Source organism: Mirounga leonina, unplaced genomic scaffold (genome assembly GCF_011800145.1).
Source record: "Mirounga leonina isolate KUSES-001 unplaced genomic scaffold, KU_Mleo_1.0 Mir_353, whole genome shotgun sequence".
In the NCBI taxonomy this organism is placed as follows: Eukaryota; Metazoa; Chordata; class Mammalia; order Carnivora; family Phocidae; genus Mirounga; species Mirounga leonina.
This window is the reverse complement of record NW_023270699.1, coordinates 3,312,068-3,336,497: the sequence shown is the minus strand read 5'-3', so window position 1 is coordinate 3,336,497 and position 24,430 is coordinate 3,312,068. Positions and strand designations below refer to the sequence as shown.

The following is a 24,430-nucleotide window of genomic DNA, read 5'->3' as shown; positions in this document are numbered from 1 at the left end:
GGCTTGCCCCATTCCCGCTGTCTTGTCTTTACGGGATCGCACGTCCCGCTCCCTTCGGGGTGGTCCCAACAAGGGCCACAGCACCCAGCTGTCGCCGGCAGACACGTGGGTAGCACATAGTCGTCCGAGGCCTTGGGAATCTGTGTCCTGACCACAGAATTGGGTGACACAGAAACGGTGGCCACACGCCCTAAGAAGCCACTGCTCTGACTTGCGTTAGCACGGACCGCTTTGTCCTGTCCTGGATCTTCCCACGAGTGCAGTCAGTCATCCAGTAGGTGCCGTTTCAGTCTGGATTCCATCAGCAGCATGTTTTTAGGATATGTTCATGTAGCTTATTCACTTCTCTGCTGCTGAGTAGAATTCCATCTCAGGGGCGCCTGGGTGGCTCAGTTGGTTAAGCGACTGCCTTCGGCTCAGGTCATGATCCTGGAGTCCCGGGATCGAGTCCCACATCGGGCTCCCTGCTCGGCGGGGAGTCTGCTTCTCCCTCTAACCCTACCCCCTCTCGTGTACTCTCTCTCTCATTCTCTCTCTCAAATAAATAAATAAAATCTTAAAAAAAAAAAAAAGAATTCCATCTCAGGAGCACCCCATTGTTGGCTCACTGTGTTTCCTGTTGGGTGACCTTGGGTAGTTTCCAGCGTAAGCCACTGAAAACATCGCACAGATCTTCCCGTGGCCGTATCTGTGGTTATCTTGGGTCATAACCCAGGAGTGATGTCACTGATTCATATGATAAATGTATGCTTAACTCTATAAGAATATGCCCCGCTGTTTTCCCAAGAGGTTTTGCCATTGTTCCCTCGTACCAGCCGTGCGGGAGGGACCAGGTGCTCCACACACAACCCACCCTGACGTTCTCAGGTTTTTAAATTTTAGACATCAAGTAGGTATGTCCTCCCTTATGGTCTTATTTTATCTATATTTCCTTATGGTCTTAATTTATATTTCTCAGATGATGTAATGATTGTTGAGCATGTTTTTATGTGCCTTTGGATATATGAATATCTTATTTTGTGAAGTGTTTGTTCTAGGTATTTGCTCATTTTGTAAACGGGCTTATGTGCTTTTTTTTCTTATCACTGGTTGTAGGAAACTCCATATATTCTGGATATAATTCATCTGCCAGATAGTGTATGGCAAATATTTTTCCCATTTCGTGGCTTACCTTTTTCATTTTCTTAATGATGGCATTTGATGAGCAGAAATTTTTAACTTGATAAAGTCTAAATTAACAAGTTATTCTTTTATGTATTGTATTTTCTGTGTCTTCTCATTTTCTATCCCCAGGTGGAAAGATAAGATACACTTTTAAGAGATTTAGAGTTATAGCTGTTACATTTTAGTCTAGAGTCCAATTTAAATTAATTTTGTGGGTGGTGTGCGGTAGGGGTTGGCCATCATTTTTTTCTATACACGTATTTGGTTGCTATAACACCACTTGTTAAAAAGACTTCCCTTGTTCCACTGAATCACATAGATGCCTTTCTTGAAAATTATTTGTCTGTCTAGGTGTGGGCCTCCTTGTAGTGTTTCTGTTCTGTTTCATCAATCTGTGTGTCTATCTGTGTGTCTATCGATCTGAATTTAATTTTCCATTTGTCTGCTGCTAGTTTGTAAAAATAGTCTCTTCTGACATTGCTTAATTCATTTGTTAGTTCGGGTAGTTATTTACTAGATTCCTAGGATTTCCCATAGAGATGATCATATCTTGGGATAATAAAGACACTTCTACTTCTAGCATTCCAGTCTTTTTGGTTTTTATCTCTTTCACTTGTCTTGTGGTGCTGGTTGAAACCCCAATACAGTTAAGTAAAAGTGAGACCAGGCACCCATCCTCATCCCAGGCTCAGGGAGATGCGTTCTCTCTCCCTGCCGAGTCTGACGTGAGCCAAAGGTGTGTCGTATGTGCCCCTGATCAGGTTGAGGGAATCTTCTTCCCCTAGCTTGCCCAACGTGGGGTTTTTTTTGGCAAATGTTCTTTGACAAAATTCTTTGTTGAATTGCATCAGGTGTTTTCTGCATCTGTTGAGATGAGTTGAGGCAATCTCCTTGTATTCCTAGGTTTCTAGTGGTTTTTATCATAAACAGGTGCTGGATTTGGTCATATGTGCTTTCTTCATCTACTGGGATGATCATATGATTTTTCTCCTTTATTCTGTTCAGATGGTTAGTTATGTTGACTGATTTTCAAATGTTAAAACAGTTTTGCTTTTCCGGGATAACCCCATTTGTATTCCTAGAAAAATACTTAGGAATGCATTTTTAAAAGGGTACATAGGACCTCTACCCTGATGTAAGATGTATTCTCTTTTATATATCGCTAAATTTGGTTTCCTAATAATATTAAGAATTTTTAAGAATTTTTGTGTCAATGTTCAAGTGGGATATTGGTCTGTAACCTTTTTCTTGTGATGTCTTTGTTATGCTTCTATGTTGACGTTAGGCGGCCTTAGAAAACATGTTGAGAGGTTTGCTTTCTTCTATTTTCTGAAAGATTGTGTGTGATTTTGGTATTATTTCTTCCTCTGTCCATTTGTATGTAATGTATTTATTGATATGGTTGAGGTTAGGTTTATCATGTTGCTATTTGTCTCTTATTGATCTTGGGCTTCATTTCCTGTTCCTCCTCTTCTGCCTTCTCTTGGGTTAATTGGATTGAGTTTTGCATTCCATTTTATTCCTTCTGTTGGCTCTTCAGCCAATACTATACTTTTTAGCATTATTTTAAGTTGATTGTTGTAAGTATTACACTATACATCCTTAGCTTTTTTTCATTATAGAGTTTATTTTTTTAATTTATTTTTTATTTTTTAAGGATTTTATTTATTTATTTGAGAGAGAGAGCACAAGCAGCGGGGAGGGGCAGAGGGAGAAGGAGAAGTAGGCTCCCCACTGAGCAGGGATCCTGACACAGGACTCATCCCAGGACCCTGAGATCATGACCTGAGCCAAAGGCAGACTCTTAACTGACTGAGCCACCCAGGCGCCCCTAGACTTTATTTTTTTAGAGCAATTTTAGATTCACAGCAAAATTGAGTGAAAGGTACGGGAGTTCCCACATATTCCCTTCCTACCCACTCACTCAGCCTCTCCCACCACCAACACCCTGCATTAGAGTTACACAGATGTTACAGTCAAGGAGCCAACACTGACATGTCATTATCAGCCAAAGCCCACAGTTTACATTAGGGTTCACTCTTGATGTCGTACATGGCATGGTTTTGATGGAGGCATGATGACATGTGCCACGATTACCGTATCATGTCATTTCTCTACCTTAAAAATCCTCGTGCTCCACTTGTTCATTCATTCCTCCCCCCACACTCTTGGCAACCACTGATCTTCTTACTATCTCCACTCCATAGTTCTGCCTTTTCTAGAATGTCCATAGTTGTCATCCCATACAGGATGCAGCCTTTTCAGATTGGCTTCTTTCACTTAGGGATATGCATACAAGGTTCCTCTATGTCTTTTCATGGCTTGATAGATCATTTCTTTTCAGTGCTGAATAAAATTTCATTGTATGGATGCTCTATAGTTTATCCATTTACCATCATGGTTGCCTCAAAGTTTTGGCAATTATAAACAGACATCTATAAATATCTGTGTGAAGGCTTTGTGTGGAAATAAGTTTGCAACTCCTTTAGGTGAACTCCCAGGAGCATAATTGCTGGATCACTTGGTACGTTTACCTTTGTGACCACCAAACTGTCTTCCAAAGTACCTGCACCCTTCTTCATTCCCGCCAGCAGTGAATGGGAGCTCCTGTTGCTGCACATCCTTGCCAACACTTGGTGTCGTCAGTGTCCCAGATTTTCACCATTCTAATAAGCGTATGGTGGCATGTCACTGTCACTTGAGTTTGCAGTTCCCTAACATACAATGTTGAGTATCTTTTCAGATGTTTATTTGCCATCTGTATATTTTCTTTTCTTAAAGTGTCTTTTCAGATCTTTTGCTTATTTTTAAATCATCCTTAACTTTTGAGTCTATTTAGAATTAATGTTGTACTGTTTCACATAAAAAGTAAGAACTGTAACAGTATAATTCCTCCCCACAATGTTTGACATATATTTTACATCTATGCTATAGACATCCCCCCAGAATTCATGTTGAAATCCCCAGTGAGATAGTATTAGGAGGGGAGGCCTTTGGGAGGTGATTAGGTCATGAGTGCAGAACCCTCATGAATGGGATTAGTATCCTTATAAAAGGGACCCCAGAGAGCGCTCTCGCCCCTTCTACCACCTGAGAACATAGCGAGGAGACAGCGGTCCATGAACCAGGAAGGAGGCCCCCACCGAACACCAAATCCGCTAGCGCCTTGATCTTGGACTTCAGCTTCCAGAGCTGTGAGAAATAAATTAACACCAGTCTGTGGTATTCTGTTACACCAGACCGAACAGACCCAAGCCAATCTACCTATGTTATAAACTCCATGATACAATATTATCATTTTTGCTTTAAACAACCAGTTGTCTTTTCAAGAAATTATGAAAAGAAATTTAAAGATAATTTTTTTAAGTTTTTACTTAAGTAATCTCTACATTCAACATAGGGCTCAAACTCACAACCCTGAGATCAAGAGTCTCATATTCCTCCAACTGAGCCAGCCAGTCGCCCCTAAAGATAAATCTTTATAGTTACCTACATCTGTATCATTTCTTTTTTTTTTTTTAAGATTTTATTTATTTATTCATGAGAGACACAGAGAGAGAGAGAGAGAGAAGCAGAGGGAGAAGCAGGCTTCCCACTAAGCAGGGAGCCCGATGCGGGACTCGAACCCAGGACCCTGGGATCATGACCTGAGCCGAAGGCAGACGCTTAACCATCTGAGCCACCCAGGCGCCCTACATCTGTATCATTTCTGGTGCTCTCATGTACTCCTGTAGATTCCGACTTCTAACAGGTGTTATATCCCTTCAGCCTGAAGAATTTCTTTTCTCTTTTAACATTTCTTTTTTTTTTTTTTTAAGATTTTATTTATTTATTTGAGAGAGAGAGAATGAGAGAGAGCACATGAGAGGGGGGAGGGTCAGAGGGAGAAGCAGACTCCCTGCTGAGCAGGGAGCCCGATGCGGGACTCAATCCAGGGACTCCAGGATCATGACCTGAGCCGAAGGCAGTTGCTTAACCAACTGAGTCACCCAGGCACCCTCTCTTTTAACATTTCTTACAGTGAGGAACTGCTCATGACTAATTCTCTCAGCTTTTGCTTATCCAAACATGTTTTTATTTTGTCTTCATTTTGAAAGACTGTTTCTCAGGGTATAGAATTCTGCATTTGTGGTGTGGTTTTGTTTTTGTATTTTGAAAGACGTTTAAAAATGTTGAGTCATTTTTTTCTGCCTTCATCATTTCTGATGAGAAATCAGCTTTTACTTTATCATTATTCCCCTGCAGAGACTGTGCCTTTTTTTTTCCTTCTGGCTGCTTTCAAGGTGCTTTTCCTTTGTCTTTGAGCTGCAGCAGTTTGATTATGATGTACCTGGCTCTGGTATTCTTTTTGTTTGTCCTACTCGGCATTTATTGAGTTTCTGTGGTCTGTAAACTCCTGTTTTCACCAAATTTGTGAAATTTTCAGCTTTATTTCTTTGAATGTATTTTATGCAGCATTCTATCTCACCTTTCCTTCTGAGATTTCTTTTTTTTCAATATTAGTATAAGCTTAGCATAAGCTTTTACTTTTTTTTAATCTAAATTCAATTAATTAACATATAGTGTATTATTAGTTTCGGAGGTAGAGTTCAGTGATTCATCAGTCTTTTTTTTAAAGATTTTATTTATTTATTTGTCAGAGAGAGAATGCGCACAAGCAGGGGGAGCAGCAGAGGGAGAGGGAGAAGCAGACTCCCCGCCGAGCAGGGAGCCCTATTCAGGACTTGGTCCCAGGACCTAGGATCATGACCTGAGCCAAAGGCAGACACGTAACCGACTGAGCCACCCAGGCCTCCCTCATCAGTCTTATATAATACCCAGTGCTCATTACATCATGTGCCCTCCCTATGGCTATCACCCAGTTACCCCATCTCCCCACCCCTCCTTCTGAGATTCTAATACATGTATGTTAAAAGTTTGCTATTGTCCCTCAAGTGGTTGGTTCAGTTATTTTTTTAATCTCTTTTCTTTTTGCCCTACAGATTGCATAATTTCTGTTGATCTGTCCTCAATTTTCCTGACACTTCTGCTTACTCAAAACTGTTATAAGCCCATCCACAAAAGTTTTGAGATATACTTTTAAATTCTACAATTTTTGCTTGATTCTTATTCATAGATTTCTGTCTTGTGATCCTCATCTGTTTGCTATTTACGAACAACCTTTCCTTTAGGTCCTTAAACATAACCATAATTGCTTCACGAAAGGTTTGCTCTGCTAATTCCAGCATCTGAGTCATCGAAGGTTTCTGCAGGGTGATTTTTTTTCTTGACTGCATGTCACATTTTCCTGTTTCTTTGCATGTCTCTTTTTTAGTGTAGACTTATGAATATTACATTGCAGAGATTCTGGATTTTGTTACCTTCTTCTGAAGAGTGTTGATTTTTTTTTTTTTTTTTTTTTTTTTTTTGTTCTAGCTGGCAGTTAAATTACTGAGGGATCACTTTGAACTTGTGGAGGCCTGGTTTTATGCTTTGTTAGGGTACATCTTTAAGTGTGGCCCCTCTCAGCCTTCAACAGGAAGCCTGAGGTATTTGTCAAAGCCCTCTAAGTTACATGGACTCAGACTGCAAGCTTTGTCCCATGTGGTGGGCAACACTGAAATCTCTGCTAAGCTCTATTGTCCTCCTAGGCCTACATGCATGTGCAATTGAGAGATGGATTAGGGGTAGAATAGGAGAGTTTTTACAGAACTTCCTCCTTTGGGAATTCCCTCTTTCATTTCCACCCTCTCTGACAACCCCAGACCCTGCCCTCTGAACCCTCAAGCCAGTGGGCCTGTAGCTTTCTGCTTAAGTTCTAGCCACCTCACGATGTAAGCTCACTCCATAACAGAACATAGACATCTTCTTCCTTTCTTCTCTAGCAGCACAGCTTCGTGGATGAACCACAGTTTATCCAACTAGTCCCCCATCGGTGGACATTTATGTTGCTTCGCATCTTTGGTTATTACAAATGATCAGTCAGCCATTTCTTATCCCTCTTGCTCAGCCTCTCCAGCTGTGTGCAACATGCTAAACTCCAGAGATGGAGTGAAACCCTTAGTTTGCAAAAAAAGCCCCAGCCTTTAATAGATAATTGCAAAAGTCCTGTCCTTTATACCATAATCAATTAGTTTATTGGGTCAGAGTTTATCCTGACAGAATTCTTCCAGAAACTAGTCTTGTGGCGTCATCTTGACATATGCATACAGTGGACAGAGTCCCACCAACATGTACAACACACCGCTGGTTGCCAAATTCAGATACACCTGGAACATCCTCACCAGAATATCATACCCACATCCTTCTCCCTCAAAAGTACACCACACCTCATCAGCCGTGGGGAGCGTGTTTCTGAGGGAGGAGGAGTGTGTGCAGAATATCCTTGCTCCATGTGAAAGTGCCACACTGGTCTTTGCAGCCCTGAGTGGGAACATGACTTGGGTAGAGGGCAGGATGAGTTTGGCCATGTCGTCGTGACTCAACCTTCTCTCTATATCACACAGCCACATCAGGTCACTAGGAAGGGAAAATGACCCATATGTACAAACCGCTTAGAATGGTGCCTGGAACATAGTAAGAGCTCAATAAAGACTGTTATGGCTGTTGCAATCCATAAAACAATAAAGGAACATTGCACTGCCAGCTGTCCCGGAGGCAACTCCCCTTACAGGCATTTGTCTTGCAAAACAAGCCTCAGGAGAAGGGCAGAGGGAGAAATTGTATCCAGACATCTGGGATCAAAATTAAACTATGCAGAATAGGAAATCCCCCTCTCCAAAACTGAAAGGGGGAAAACTCCACCCTATTCTTGCCTTTGAGGTGTCGTGAGTCTGTAATGATCCTGTACATTGCCCAGCTAGACGGTTGCAAGACACACTCCAGAATTTCAGATGTGGTCATCAGGGTGCTTTGGTCCACCTCGTTTTCTCTGTTACATCTGAAGGCTAACAGGAGGCAGAAGCATTAGTCAAGGTCACCACCCGCCATAGGGAAGCATCCCTTTGGCTGCTGATAAACGTGAGTGATTTCTCAGTAAGACAGGTCCTGGAAAGGGCACCTGTCCCTTTAAGAAGCAAGCTGAGGTCACTGTTAATCATATAACTTTATTGTGCTCCTGGGCTATAAGGGAAACATCCTCATTCTGCTCATCTGTTTTATGACGTCCATAAACACTGAATTGCCCATGACTGTGCCCTGGGCCAGAATGTCCTCTACCAGCTAAAGGGGCTGGGAAAGCAAAAGTGGGACAGAGGTGAGTTCACCCCTCTTGCTTCCCTGGAGAAGAGTGCTGACACCCCGAGGAGGAGGGAGGGAGCGGGGGGCAGACAGGGAGTCGCCCTCGCCATCCCCCTAGGCAGAGTCTTGGACAAGAGTGGTAATAAATAACCTGCGCCCAATCTTCTGGGCCTTGGGGGTGTCCATCTGGCGACTGGTAATGTGAATTATTTTCCCTAATGCAAAGTAAAACACCCCTCTCTGGAGCGATAGCAGTGTTTGTTTGATAAATGCTTTGGGAAAATGCCTGTCAAGTGCGTATTTCTGGAAGGATGCTCGATATCTCACTCCCTTGCTTCCGGGTGAGACAGGGGAAACCCCGCTCGCTCGGGGCCTCACGTCCACACTCGCAGCTCGGCCGTGGTGTTGGACAACACGGGCCCACGCACCAGAGATGCAGACCTGCCGTGAACTCCCGGGAGACGCACACATGCCCCGGGGGCTCAGGTGCCCGGGCTGAGGTCCCCATGCCACCTGCCCTCCGCGTGCAGGTTTGGGGCCCGCATATTACTAGGTCCCCATTTGCGTTCATTTGCTCAGGGGGAGAAGGGTACGCGCCCGGACCAGCGCCCGGGGGACGAAAGCATGGCTGTCACTGTTAGGGCTCCGCTCAGCACCAGGTGAAGTGAGATGCCAATCAAGTTAGTGCATCACGTGAACTGCTCTTTAGAGCAGAATTTATAGGTTAGGCTGTCCTATTGATCAGTTAAACCAGATTTCCATGCCATTTGGTGTGGGGGAGACTGGGGTTTTGCCTGAAACAAGGAAACAGCTCCCAGAAGGGCTGGGAGAGGCGGACGCGGGCCCCCTGAACCGTCTGCCGTGGCCTGAGGGGCAGGTGGGCGGCAGCCTCTGGGCAGCGGCGCGTGCGGGCCTCCCCGGGTCCCCTGTGAGAGCAGCTGGGTAAATGCTCTGGGGGAGGGTGCCCGTCCTGCCCCGAGCCCCAGGAGTGCCCTTGGCTCTATCCCCGGGGCCGGGTCCTAGGGCCCCACGAGGGCACATCCGTGGCCCTAAGCCCAACTGATTTGGCGGCGTCCTAGCAGCTGGACCTGGCCTCCACCAAACTCTGAGATTACCCTGGAGTGAAAGGGACCTCTGCTGGGTGAGACTCCGCCAGAAGCAACATTCATGCGCTGGTGCCCGTCACCTGAGAAGCCAGGGACAAGCGCTCCCGACGCCCTAACGTCAGCTGGTCCAGGAGTAAGAGGCAGAGGGCAAGGCTGCTGAAGCCTCTGTCCTTAGGACGGCTCGTTTGGGCGGCCCGATCTGTCGCCCATATTGGAGCCTTGCATGCCAAGGACTGAGTCCCAGCGAGCTTGGAGCTGCGCCCTTGAGGTCCCCCACCATGCCCGGGGGCTGGGGACACGTCCAGACGGTCTAGCAGCTGCTCGGCTGCAGCAGGTTTCTCCGGAGAGCATGCAGGTTGCCCGTGGCCATCCACTGGCCCTCCCCCGCCTCCGACGTGTGGGGCAGCAGTGCTTCATCTTGACTTCCCGAGCCCTCTGAGCCTGCGTCCCACCCTCCCCATTTCCCAGCCCCAAAGAGCCGGCGTATCCAGTGCTGAGCCGCCAGCGTGCCCCATCACTGCTGATTGTTCCTAAAGCAATGGAGAAATTCTCAGAGCGAGACACCTGAATACACTGTAGTTTTTTTAAATGCAATCTGTGCCGCGCAGCGTTCAGGAGAAAGACATGGGTTTCCTACGCTATGTCAGATTTTTCTGGTAGGGTGTGCCAGGAAGACTAACATCTGTGATTGGAAACCGTTTGCTGCCCCCACATCCAGGGTTTCAGGGCTGTCTGAGGGTTCCAGAGGCGCGAGCGGAGTGCAGAGCACATTGAGCTCGGTGCAGGCAGGACATGCCCCCGGAGCCCAGCCTGCGCCCCGGGGGCTGGGACTCCCCAGGACAGGCAGGGAAGGAGGAAAGGGGGTCCTGGGGGCTTGGCCAGTAGCAGCAAAATGGCTAACACGCATGAATCACAATTCATTTTCAGTTCTGAAATCCGCTGGGAGGAAACGGCAACTCGCGGCAGGAATTCCAGTGAGCCAGGCTGGGGAGGGGGAGGCATCCATTTCCGGATCAGGGCTCTGTTTATGGATGTGTGGGTGTGGTTGGTCTTTGTGAGCACAGGCATTTTTGCCCCTGTCCCCTTGCAAAAGAATGCAGATTGTGCCCTATGTGAAGCACTCAGGAGCCGCGGTGCTGTCCCGGGTACTGTTCCAGATAGGGTGTCCGGTGCGAGCACCGTGACCCAGGCGACAGCACCCAGGGGCTGTTCTCACGGGGAGCTCAGCCTCCCACCTGGGCCCTTTCTGGGAACTGTGGACATGTTGGTGTAGCTGTCACACGGACCAGAGCACGAATGTCTACCCCTTGGACTGAGCCGGAGGCAGAGAAGGCACAGGATGAAGGGACAGAAAGCATTACTACTGCGTGGGCTGGAAATTAAATGTTGGCATTAAAATCCTGAGATGCTCAAAGGATCCCATCTCTGGAGTCCAAAGGGAAAAGGAAAATTGCTCCTTAACTTTTTGAATCCATCCTATCTATACAATTTTTTATTAAGCTTTTTATTTAAAAATTATTATAGAATAGTACACAGTTGTAAGGAAAAATACAGCGAGAGCCCACGTATCCCTTACCCCTCTTCCCCCATGGTAACATCTTTCCAAAGGTGGTAAGAAGCCACAGTGGGCTCTGCACACTGATACGGTCCAGATGCAGAGCATTCCGTCCCCATGGAGATTCTTCCCTCCGTAACCCCTGATAATCACTGGGTTCTCCATTTCTGTCATTTTGCCATTTCAAGAGTGTTCTACAAATGTGGCCATCCAGTAGGTACCTTTGGGGACTGGCTTCTTTTACCTGGCGCGAGTCTCTGGAAATCTGTCCAGGTTGTCGTGTGGCTCACTCACTAGCTCAGTTCTTTCTGCAACCGAGTAGTGTTTCCTGCTGTGGACGGACCATAGTTTGTCTAGCCGGTCACCCATCGAAGGGCTTCTGAGTTGTTTCCAGTTTGGGGCTATCACAAATAAAGCTGCTCTGAGCACCCTGTGCAGGTTTTCATCTCTCTGCCCTGGGGTGCAGTCGCTAAGCCTACATTCCCATCAGCAAGGTGTGGGTAGTCCAGTTTCTCCACATCGTTACCAGCTTTGGGGGTTGCCATCGTTTTTGTTTTTGTTTTTAATTTTAGCCTTTCTGACAAGTGTGCCGTGATAGTTCACTGTAGTTTTAGTTTGCGTTTCCTAATGGCCCGCGATGCTCAGCATCTTTTCGTGCGCTTGATCTCCCTCTGTATGTTTTCTTCAGGGGAAAAAAAAAAAAAGTCTGCTAGCGTCTCTTGCCCCTTTTCAAATTGGGCTGTTTTGTTTTTTTTTACCGCTAAGGGGTTTTGGGGGAGTTTTGTTATCTGCGAAGTTTATTTCACAGAGCTTACTGTTGAGTTTTGACGGCTCTTTCCATGCCCTGTATTCAAGTCTCCGTCGGATGCAGTTTGCAGATATCTCCTCCCAGACTGTAGCTTGTCCTTTCATCCTCTGGCTGCTCTTCCTCAGAGAAAGAGCTTTACTTCTGATGAAATTCAGTTCATCCATTTTCCCTTTTATGGATTGTGTTGTGATGTCGAGTCTAAGAGCTCTGCCTGGCCCAAGAAGCTGGATATTTTCTCCTATTTTTTTTTTCTAAAAGCTTTATAGTTTGTATTTATATCCATGGTCCATTTTGGATTAATTTTTATATAAACCATGAAGTTAAGGTCAAGTTTCATTTTTCTGCCTGTGAATGTTCACTTGCTTCAGCACCATTTGCTGAAAAGTCTGTCTTTCCTGCATTGAATTGCCTTTACACACTGGTCAAAATCACTTGGGCATATTTGTATGGGTATAATTCTGGCTCTCTGTTCGGTTCCGTTGATAATCTGTGTCTACCCCTCCACTAACATCCCACAGTCCTGATTATTATAGCTGTCTATGGGCTTACCTTGTTTTATTGTGCTTTGCTGATATTGCATTTTTTACAAATTGAAGGTTTATGGTAAACCCGCAACAAGCAAGTCTGTCGGCACTATTTTTCTAGCAGCCTTAGCTCGCTGTCTCTGTGTCACATTTTGGTAATTCTTGGAATAGTTCAAACTTTTTCATTATTATTATATTTGAATTGCTACAATTTCATGATAAATTTTAACAGATGAGAAGTTTCTTCTTATGGATGAGCAAAGAAAGCGGTTCCTTTTTTTTTTTTTTTTAAGATTTTATTTAGTTATTTATTTGAGAGAGTGAGCAAGCATGAGCCAGGGGAGGAGTGGCAGAGGGAAAGGGAGAAGCAGACTCCCCGCTGAGCAGGGAGCCCCATGTGGGGCTCGATCCCAGGACCCTGAGATCATGACCTGAGCTGAAGGCAGACACTTAACTGACTGAGCCACCCAGGCACCCCAAGAAAGTGGTTTCTTGAGATGACATCTATTCTTGGTAAGGATGCTGTGAAGATTGTTGAAATGACAACAAAGGGTTTAGAATATACATGAACTGAGTTGATAAAGCAGAGGCAGGGTTTGAGAGGATTGACTCCAGTTCTGAAGGAAGTTCTACTGTGGGCAAAATGGTGCCAAACTGCACTGTATGCTAGAGAGAAATCCTTCATGAGAGGAAGAGCCCATGGATACAGCAAAGTTCACTGTGGTCTTTTTTTTTTTTTAAGATTTTATTTCTTTATTTGGACAGAGAGAGAGAGAGACAGCGAGAGAGGGAACACAAGCAGGGGGAATGGGAGAGGGAGAAGCAGACTCCCTGCTGAGCAGGGAGCCCGATGCGGTGCTCAATCCCAGGACCCTGGGATCATGACCCGAGCCGAAGGCAGACGCTTAATGACTGAGCAACCCAGGTGTCCCAACTGTGGTCTTATTTTAAAAAATTGCCACAACCACCCCAGCCTTCAGCATCCACAGCCTGATCAGTCAGCATCCACCCATACGGAGGCAGGACCCTCCACCAGCAAAAGGATTGGGACTCATTGAAAGCTCAGATGACAGAGTTTTTTAGCAATAAAGTATTTTTTAATTAGAGTAGGTACATTTTTTAGACATCATGCTATTGCACACTTAATAGACTGCAGTGTAGTATAAACATAACTTTCATATACACTGGGAAACCAAAAAATTCATTTTGACTCATTTTTTTGAGGAGGTCTGAACCCATACCCATGACATCTCCAAGGTCTGCCTGTAATAGGTCTTAAAATCAGACTGATTCAACCCACTTGATCTTCTTTTTTTTAATTGCTTTAGCTATTCTAGTTCCTTTGCATTTCCATATAAAAGTTAGAATAATTGTGTCTATTTCTACAAAAATCTTGCTGGAGTTTTGATAGGAATTATGTTAAACCATATATCAATTTGGGGAGAATTGACATCTTTACTATGTGAAGTCTTCCAAACCATGAGTATGGTATGTCTCTTCATTTATTTAGATTTTTATTTCTTTCTTTCATCGGTGTTTTGTAGTTTTCAGCATACAACTTATGTGTATGTTCTGTTATATTTACACCTAAGTTTTTGGTTTGGGGGGTTTTTTTTTAGTGTTTATATGGTGGTATTGTGATTTTAATTTCAGTGTCTACAGGGTCATTGCTAATATATGTAAATACAATCAATTTTGTATATATATCTTGTATCCTGTGACCTTGATGAACTCCTTTTTTAGTTCTAGGAGGGTTTTTTGTAAATGCCTTAGAATTTTGTACATACAATCATGTAATTAGCAAACAGAGACAGTTTTATTTCTTCCTTTCTGATCTGCTTTCCTTTTCTTGCCTGGTTGCACCGGCTAGAACTTCTAGCACAGTGTTTAATGAGCAGAGAGAGAGCGGACATCCCTGTCTTGTCACAGTTTAAGCAAGAAGCTTTCAGTCTTTCACCATGAAGTGTAATGTGAGCTGTAGTTTTCTGGTAGTTCTTTATCCACTTGAAGAAGTTCTCCTCTATTCCTGTTTCTCTGAGAGTTTATGAAATGAACAGATGTTAAATTTTTTTCAAATGTTTTTATAAATTGATATGATCATGTGGTTTTTTTTTTCTTTAGCTATTAATACAGTAGATTACATTCATTGATTTTCAAATATCGAACCAGCCTTGCATCCCTGGAATTAACCCCATTTAATCTTGGTTGGTGTATAATCATTTTTTATATTTTGCTGAATTCAAATCACTAATATTGTGTTAAGGATTTTTACACCTGTATTCATGAAGAATAATGGTCTGTCCCTTTCTTTTTTTGTTGTCTTTGTCTGGATTTGGTATCAAGTTAATACTGGCTTCATAAAATGAATTGGAAAGTGTTCCCTCCTCTTCTGTTTTCTGAAAGAAATTGTTTAGAAATGTGTTAATTCTTCTTTAAATGTTTAACAGAATTCTCCAGTGAAACCATCTGCACCAGGAAATTTTCTGGGGGGTGAGCTTTAAAATGAGAAATTCAATTTCCCTAATAGTTTAAGGCTGTTCAAATTACCTATTTCATGTTGGGTGAGTCTGGTAGTTCATGCTTTTCTAGGAATTGCTCCATTTTCCTCTAAGATTTCAAATTTCTGTGTGTAGAGTTGTATGTGTTTCCTTATTATCCTTCAGGGTTTGTAGTCATATCCCCCCTTCATTCCTAATACTGTGAATCTGTGTCTTCTCTGTGTGATATTTTTGCCAATCTCGCTAGAGATTTGTCAGTTTGTTAATATTTTTAAATAACCAGCTCTTAGCTTCACTGATTTTCTGCATTGCTTTACTGTTTTCTTTTTCATTGATTTCTGTTCTTTATTACTTCCTTCCTTTCTTCTGCTCTTGCTGTGGGTTTATTTTGCTCTTCATTTTCTAGGCTCTTAGATTATTGAGTTGAGTTTCTCCTCTCTTCTAATGTAAGCATTTAGTGCTATAAATGTCCCTTTCAGCACTGCATTAGTTATATCTCACAGAGTTTGGGTGTATTCTATTTTCATTTTCATTCAGTTCAGCATCCATTTTTATTTCTTTTGAGATTTCCTCTCTGACCCATGAATTACTTAGGGGAGTATTGTTTAATTTCCAAGATTCTCCTATGATCTTTCTGTTACTGATTTCCAGTTGGATTCTCTTATGGTCAGAGACCATATTCTACATGGTTTCAGTTCTTTTAAATTTGTGGAGGTTTTCTTTGTGGACCAGGATATGTCTTGGTCTGTCTTGGTCTATGCTTCCTAGGCATCTGAGAAGAATATGTGTTCTGCTATCGTTAGGTGGAGTGGTCTCTTGCTTGTTTGATGGGCTTCTCAATTTATGTCAAGTCTTCAAGATCATTAGCTCCCGAAGGTTATGCAATACATTATTTCTCCCAAGGATTTCAGAATAAGTGATCTGAAATCCTGCTGAGTTCACCAAGAAAGCCTGTGAAACTTTCTCACTGGTGGCTCTTGTCAGGGGAGTCACTTTCTCTTCCCTGGTAGAGGGGTAGGCCTCCCTGAAGGATAGGGCCTTGGATCAGCTACAGCTCCACATAGGGCTCTATGAAAATTTTACTCTTACGGTTTCGAGAGATACAACAAGGCATCGTTTTTCTTCTTCTCATCCAGTCTTAGAATGCTAAAGCCAGAGAGAACCTTGGGTCATCACCCGTTCATTTGGCAAGTGAAGGCATAAGAAGTTTCAAGAGGCTAATTTAGATTGATTGCTTTTTAAATACTTTTCATGAAATTAACATATGTTAGTTATAGAAATGTGTTAGATATAGAGAAACAAAAATAAGAAAAAAGTTTATATATAATCTTACAACCAAAAAATAATTACTATCATTACTTTGGAGTGTATCTTCCCAATGTCTTCAAAAATGAGATCACACTGTATTACTGTTTTACAATCTCTTTTTTTTTTTTTTTGCTTTAACAATAGACATGAACATTTTCCAGAATGTTATTTCTGATAGCAGAATGTATTTCCACAGACCAGATGTACCATCACCTATTTAATGTCTACCTGATGGGCACTTCGGCTGTTACGGTTTTCACTAGGTTAAATAACACAACGATGAACATTTTCTATGTGCGCACACGTGCTTCTTCCTAGGAATGGATCATTAGATCAGAGCGTGGGAACATTTTTTTGCTCTTGAGCCCCATCACCAAACTGGATAATTGAGATTTTTTTGTTCGTTTGGGCAAGTTTCGCTTGGTTTTCATTTGTTTGGGTTTTAGCAGAGGGCTAGCCAACAGAGAGTACATGACTCAGGAGCAAGTCTTGTGTAGGTTCTCAGGGTTTTAGGGCGTGAACGAATGGCCACCTGGAGCCAGGGCCAGCTCTCTCCCTTCCCAGGAGCAGGGAGCGCTAGAAAGAACAGTGCCGTGAGCATCTGTGCCTTCCTATGAGGCCTCTGGCACGGGGCCCAGCCAGGAAACAGGAAAACTGGCAGGTTATATTCAGCCTAGGACCTGAACCTTGTGAAGCCACCACCCAGCCCGGGGTTACGTGCCAGGCACCAAAGGGACAAACTTGCTTACCCCGGCCTGCTTCCTCTCTCCAGGACCTACCATGAGATGAGAACACTGTGTTTTACATTTGAAATATGCCTTGAACTCACCTTGTCCTAGTAATTACCCCCATAAAGTGGAGCAGGGCACTAAGTGGAAACTTCCTGTATTTAGAGACACAGTCCTGCCTTTTTATGGCTGGCGCAGACTACAAGAGGACCAGAGTCCGGTCGCTCTGCCGAGAGACCTCTGAGAGACGGGTTGGTGGGAGCAGGCCAGGAAGGGAAGGAGCCTCTGAAGGTGGACAGGAATACTCCAGGCCCTGGAGAGGCCTTAGCGTGCTGACGGTGGGCCGGGGGGTCCCTCCAGGTAACCCAGGCAGCTCCCTGCCCCAGCGAGGGCGCCACCTGCCCACGACCCTCCGATTCGGGCCACGATGATCTGCGGAAGGGGACTTTTCCCCGTCTTCATCTGTCTTTCTTTTTTGGTCGTAGAGAAAGAAGAATTAATCCAGAGCGTGCTGACCCAGGTGGCAGAGCAGTTCTCAAGGTACAGAATCTTCTAGACACATAGTCCCTGGAGAGGTATGCCTCTTTGTGCACGGCAGGGGTGGGCCCTCGCACGGCCATGTGGGCCGGCAGCTCTGACACATCACTCACCTGGAGGAGTGGCCTTCCAGACGGAGTCCTTTTATGACTTCCGTAATGAAGCCAGGGCGGATGGGGTCCGGGAAGCACTCCCCTTATACCAAAGACCTCGGCAAGTGGGCACTTTGAGAGTGGGAGCTCGTGTTGCTGAGACTTTTCTCCACTGGCTCTTCTGGGCTCAAGAGCTCAACCTGTGAGAATTGACACCATTTTTTAAAATAAGCATTGCTGGGGCGCCTGGGTGGCTCAGTCATTAAGCGTCTGCCTTCGGCTCAGGTCATGATCCCAGGATCCTGGGATCGAGCCCCACATCGGGCTCCCTGCTCCGCGGGAAGCCTGCTTCTCCCTCTCCCACTCCCCCTGCTTGTGTTCCCTCTCTCGCTGTGTCTCTCTCTGTCATATAAATAAATAAAATCTTTATTAAAAAATAAATAAATATAAATAAATAAATAAATAAAATAAGCATTGCCATGGCGATCCTGTGTAGACGTGGGGCTTCTTTCCGTGATGAGTTATCCTACCAGTTCCAAAGGAATGCTTTCCGTGGCTCAGTCACCCACTGTGGCATCTCACTGTCCCAGGGGACTACGGTGACACATCCTTAAAGGCCGAGTGGTTACAGTGAACAGGCTGGAGCCTGGAGAGGGCACACCGGGTCCCCTGCAGGGGTCTGTGCCCAGTAGGGCAGGGGGCGGGGCCTGGGCCGTCCCTGCTGGGAGCAGGGGTGGGGGGCCTCCCCTGAGAGCAGGTGTGCGGGAGTTAACACACCTGCCAGCCTTCTGTCATGGAAAACAGGCCCTGGCGATCCTTTGAGGGTGCGTCTCTTTCCTCCCCGCCCCTCAGGGGCTGTGAGCGCCTTAAAAGCAAGCCCTAGCGTCCTGTGCCCCCTACAGGGGTGAGCCCACAGAGAGGGGGGTGGAGCCCACCAGGAGGCCTCGCCCAGGGCAGGGGGTGCAGCAGAGGTTAGCCACACCCATTTCAACTTCGAGAATTTTAAGAGTGATGACTTTTTTTTCATTCCTAGAGCATTTAAAATCAACGAACTGAAAGCTGAAGTCGCGAATCACTTGGCCGTGCTAGAGAAGCGAGTCGAATGTGAGTGAGGTTTCTGTTTCCTTTTTGCTTGTCTTTTAATCTCTGTTTAAATTAACTGCGTCCCCCGGGGCTGGGGGGGGGGGGAATAGGGGAGGGAGGGAAGGCTGGAGGTACATGGCAATGTCTTCTCTTTGCGAAATGCTTAAAAATTACCTTTGATGCTATTGGACGCGAGAACGGTGAGCATCTGTTTATACCGGGAAAGTCGCTTGGTGACCAGGGACAGGTCAAGAGCGCACGGTGACTTGGGCCGCCGCCCCTGCTCGGTAGTGGCACGTGGAGGCGCTCCTTCGGGGCAGAAGAGGACAGAATGAAAACTCGAAGCCCCCCAGACCGGCCCCCTTGGGAGAGGACCTTCTGCTGCACATCTCTGTGTCTCTTTCTACATAAACGAGGCAAGTCCATACACTCCGCGCCTTCAGAACTGTTTCAGGAATACGCCTGCCGAATCGTTAGCTCTTCGTTCCCCGTCACCACCGAGGCAAGCAGAAAAACTTCCAGCAAGCAAGGAGGGTCGGTTCTGGTCTTGACTCAGGGACCAAACAGCTGAAACTGGGAGGGGGACAGCTTCCATCTCTCACCCTCTGTGTCCTCGTCCATAAAATAAGGAGCAATGCTTGAATTCTCACGCTTCACAATTCCCCGTCCAACTCACACATCTTTGTCAGTGTCAAGGCAAAGGGCAGCCTATTTATTAAGCTCAGGGATGACGAGACCAAATCCGAACCTGAGGCCGGCAGGGCTGTGGCTTCCCCAGACAGCATCTGGCTGATTCGTATTCACAGGATGCACTGAATGTCACTTTCCGTATCTTGTATGAATTGCTTGGATTTTTTTTCAAGAAGAATATTCAGGATCATGCAAAAACCTGTTCACCTTAATAACTTGAAACATGACCTACATAAGTTCTACTTCTCAGAGTATGTTGGCATTTAGAAAATCCATTTGATATTCTGTCTTCAAAACCAATATATTTTCCCCACTGATGACGAAGAAGCCACAAAGAGATTAAGTGACCCGCTGAAGCTCGTCCAACGAATTGGAAAAGTAAATAAGACTGAGGTCCGGGCGGGGCCGCTCAAGCCGTGCAGGACCCCCGGGCGCCTGGGAGGGCCGGTCGGGAAGCACCACACATGCCGGTTGTGGCCACATTCGGCAGAAAAGGGACTTCTTCCTAAAGGATTCTGGGGAGCTCCCAGGGCGCTGGGAGGTCTCAGAAGCAGGGCTTGCTCGGTGACTACGCAGCAGGAGCAAGATCCCAAATCCCACGCAGAGCTGATGCGCGAGGATGCCGCATCTGAGCCCCAGACGCACGCTGTCTCCCCAGCGCCCAGAGCTCTGTGCGCAGACCCCACCATCCCCACGGCCACTGCTGCAGACATCCGGCTGCTTCCTCGCATACTGGCCACAGATCCGAAGTCTGGACGGAGCAGGACCGTGTGCCCACGCCCTGGCTGCAGGGGAGTGCGGTAGCTTCCGTGGCCCTCTCAATGGAGTACCACAAACGGGGGAGCTTAAAGCAACAGAAACGGACTGTCGCACTGCAGTGGAGGCCAGAAGTCCTAGACCGGGAGGGCGGTCCTTCTGGAAGCTCTGAGGGAGAATCTGCTCCGGCTACGGGCAGCTCCAGCAATCCTCATCTTGTGGCCACGTCACCCCAGACCACCTCGTCTTCACACAGCCCCTCCCGGAGTCTCTGTGTCTCAGGCCCTGAGAGGACACCTGTCTTTGGATTTAGGCCCACCCTCATCCAGGATGATCTCGTCTGGAGAGCTTAATCGCTTATGTCTGCAGGAAACTTTCTCTAAATAAGGTCATACTCATGAGTTCTGGGGGTCAGGATGTAAGCATATATCCTTTTAGGGGACACAATTCAACCCACTATAGAGAGCGTTTGCAGTGGGAGGCAAAAGCCCAGCTTCCCACCGAGTCCCATAATGTAGGGAATTCTCCAGATGCTGTGGGAAGGGGTTCAGCCGAAGAACACAAAAAGCATTTGCTGCTGATTCACCTTCTATGTTTACAGAAGCGCAGAGTCACCCAGATGCACCCGAGGCCGGCAGGTGCCTCCCGCCTGGCCGCCTCTGGGCCCGCGCCAGCCTCCCCCTTGACCCCCGCCCCGCGTCTCTCCCAGAAGCAGCACCAGCTCCTGCCGGTCCTTGCAAACAGGAAAGTTGAGGAGGCCATTAAGGAATTTTCAAAACTCCTCCAGAACACTGTGTTGACCTCAGTGCTGAGGCTTCTGGTATCTGGCCGTGGAGACAGTGATCAGGCCGAGAAGTGTTTTAATTTTGCCTCCAAGCAGTGTGTGAACTGAGGACTACAGGACGCAACACCTCTGACCTTCTCCCCTGGTGGCCTAGCCCCGAATCCTCCAGAACTCGCTGTCCCTGTAGGTCCTCGTGTCCATCACATAAATCATGCAAATGCACCCAGGTTACCTCGAGGGCGCGTTACCCCGCCATGCACGGGGCTCAGGCTGGCTGCATACACTGCGATTAGCCGTGTTGTTACTAGCCAGCACCAGAGACCCGGGCACAGCAGGAACGGATCAAGGGAGCAAGAAGGGAGCAGAGAAAGGTCTAAGAGCCATGGGCCGAGATAGCGACTTGGCAGTGGTCAGGTGGGAGTGTGGGCAGTGGGTCCTCCCATAGCCCCAGCAACCCCACCTCCTGGCCGCCCCCTCCGAACGGGAACACACCCCCCAAGGACATGCCCGTGACTGCGACAGACTCTCGTCCTCCTTGAATTCTGCCAGGCTTCAGGTGTGTCCTCTCCTGGCACTTGTGGCTGACCCCTTGCCAGTCTCCAAGCCCCCTGCTCCCTAGCACAGAGGGGGCGGGGTCCCTCACTTGTGCTGAGCCCCAGGGCCATGAGCTCCAAAAAGCCACCCAAACACCGCAGTTCCTTAACCCAAAGATGTGAGTATCCACGGCATGGCAGGGACCTTGGAAGGCCCTTTTGGGGAGAAGGGTCCTGACGCAGACCCCTCATGCAGGTCACACGGGAACTACTCAGGCGGCAGTCCTGACCCCCCTGTGCACTGGGAGGGTTGCCGGGCTCGACTGCCAGGCTGCTGTACTGGGCCCAGGCCAGACCCGGACTCGCACCTGCACGCTCACATGCACGCACATGCTCACACATGTAAACACATGCATGAACATGCAGAGACCTATGCACACAGATGCTTGCACATGCTTGCACACAGGTAAACGTGTGTGAACACGCAGAGACATGTGCACTCTGCTTCTTGCACACATGCTCACATGTAAACACTTACACGAAGATGCAGACACACAGGCACACATCCTCTCACACATACACACCCCCCCACATGCACACCTCACACGCATGCGTGTGTAAACACACATACACATACAGACGCACACGTGCCGTGTCTGGTGTACATGAGCTGTTATTAGCTGCTCTCTGTGCTTGAGTTGAAGGAGGCCTGCGGCTAGGACTGGCCATGTGTAAGCCACGTTAGGCTGGCTTGACTTGTTTTAAGTGGATTTCCTGCTTTTTTGTTTTTTTACTTTCTCAAACATAATTCCTCTGAATCAAATATAATATCTGAATTTCTCTTAATTCACTTTAGAAGCTTTTCTTTCTTTTTATCTAAGTCGTTTTCCTTCTTCAAGGATGTCTGAGGTCTTGCTTAGGTTAGAAATTATTTCAGAGACACGGGACACCCAGGTCGTCACCTCACTTCCCGGTTGGAGATGAAACCTCATGGGGCCTCCACTTCCTTCCTTGTTTGTGGGATGTGGCCGCGCGCGCCCCGGTCCGGGGCCCAGGCCTGGACCAGACCCCAAACACCCGGAGAGCTGGCCTGCGGGACAGAGTTTAATGCCGGGTCACACAAACAATCCAGAAGACTCGAAGCCGAAACCCAAGCTTTTCTGTGTCACCCAGGACGTGAGGCTTATGCACATTCTTTGCCGAACCCCCTGGAGGAAGTGTTGAAATACAGCTGTAGACGTACGTCTTTAACGAACTTCCGTGAGCTCTGCCGCTGAAGGAGGGTCGCGCCGGCTCTGGCGCCCCTCGGGGGAGCCCAGTGAGCCGGTGGAGAAGAGGAGCAGAGCAGCCTCTGTGGCCTGTGCTATCCCTCTGCCCACTGAACCCCTTCCCAAAGCCGGCACCCCTCTTCCAGAATCATTCCCAGAGGTTCTCCTTCAGGGTGACGTGTGACTCGCAGAGCCGCCCCCCCCGCCCTTCATGACCCCCAAAGTCCTAGAGGGGACCCCCAGGCTCGCAGGGGGTGCTCCTCGTCAGGGGGGCTCCAGCAGCCCTCAGGGCTCTAGTTTGGGGTTCCGCTCTGTGCCCACCTGTTTAAAGTTTGCAGGTGGACAGATGAGGCTACCCTGTAGGGACCTGACATCCAGCCTCACTGGAGAGCTGTCTCCAGGGTCTGTGCAGGACTTCTCAGGGGTAGGGCCCCGCTCCTAGGCCGGGCCCTGTCCCTCCTGTGGGACCAGGGCAACGCGGCGCTGGGACAGGCCAAAGGTAAGCTGTGGAATCTTCCAGAAATGGCCTGGAAGGGGCGGGAGCAGCGGTGGTGGGTGCGTGGTGCTCTGGCTGCCCCCCCGCCCCCTGTGTTCCACCTTTAATCCTGTGACATGTTTGTTCTCTCCATTGATTAATGCCCAACTTTGCCATCTTGTTACTATCAATTTCCTTGGCAACCAGGCTCTTCATAAGCGTAATCACCATAAATTCTGAATCTCTGGGGTTCAAGTTAGTGATATTGTTCTGTGTCGCCCCAAAGGCTGAATTTGAACATCACCCCCCAGTAAATGGCCCGGAAATGTGATCTACATGAACTGATATTGAATAATCGAACCTTACACACCCACCAAAAGCCATGAGCCAGGAGGCGGCTGCTAACACCAGGCGTGTCCTTAATTTACTGATGACTGGAAAAAGCAAATGAGAAAACACAAGCAGCATGATCCCAATTTTGTCTTTTTAAAACTCTGGATGGACAGATAGCTGTTTCCAGCGCACGGGGGTGGGAGAGAAATGCCTGGAAAGATCCACACCACTATACATAATAAATGGGTTGTTCTCTGGGCCAATAGGACCGTAGATAAATTTTACAACATTCTTCTTGGAGATGCTCTGCATTTCCTCCGTATGTTTAAAATGTAGTAAATGTGACCGCGGACTTCCGCAGGCCACCCTGTTTGGACTTTATACTGCTTGTCTATTTGCTTTGAGGATCAAAGTCTATATCACATACCAGAACTCTTCTCCAGATCTGCTTACTTTCTGGAAATGTCTGCCCTTCATATGTCAACAAGACTGAGCTCCTTCCCACGGACACTGAATCTGCCATGTGCTGAGGTCAGCGTCCCCACGGCAGACGCAGCTGGAACTGGGGCTCCCCCGTGGGCCAGCCTCCTGCAGTGTGGCCCAGGGCCTGGACACGGCACTCTGGGAGGTCCAAACCAGAAGGGGTGGGAGCTGGTGTGCTTTTCTCTGAGGAGGACCTGTGGCTTCCAGCCGCTTCCCAGTGGGGTCCATGATGCAAGGAAGTGCTAAGAACACCCCGTTCCAGAAGGAGGTTTTGGGCTCTTAGTGAGGGAGTGGACCATCCCCGAGGTCGAATTCTCTGCGTTTCCCCACCTGGCTGGTGCCAACCCCTTGCACTGACGGCCCCGGGCTTTGGTCCCGTGTCCTGGGGGGGGGGGGCGGGGGGCGGACGGGAAGAACCTTCGGCACAACATCCCCCGAGCCGCACAGAAGCAAGTCACTAGAACCACGTCCAAATATCCGAATATCA

At 47.1% G+C, this 24,430-nt stretch overlaps 1 protein-coding gene across 1 annotated transcript in view; it reads left to right on the top strand.

Moving 5' to 3' along the window:
- Positions 1–24,430, top strand: part of PDE9A (phosphodiesterase 9A) — a 92,590-nt gene that overhangs the window by 43,385 nt on the left and 24,775 nt on the right. The window contains exons 5-6 of the mRNA XM_035030111.1: positions 17,395–17,449; positions 18,572–18,642. Of these exons, the coding sequence (XP_034886002.1) occupies positions 17,395–17,449; positions 18,572–18,642 (126 nt within the window). The remainder of the gene's footprint in view (positions 1–17,394; positions 17,450–18,571; positions 18,643–24,430) is intronic.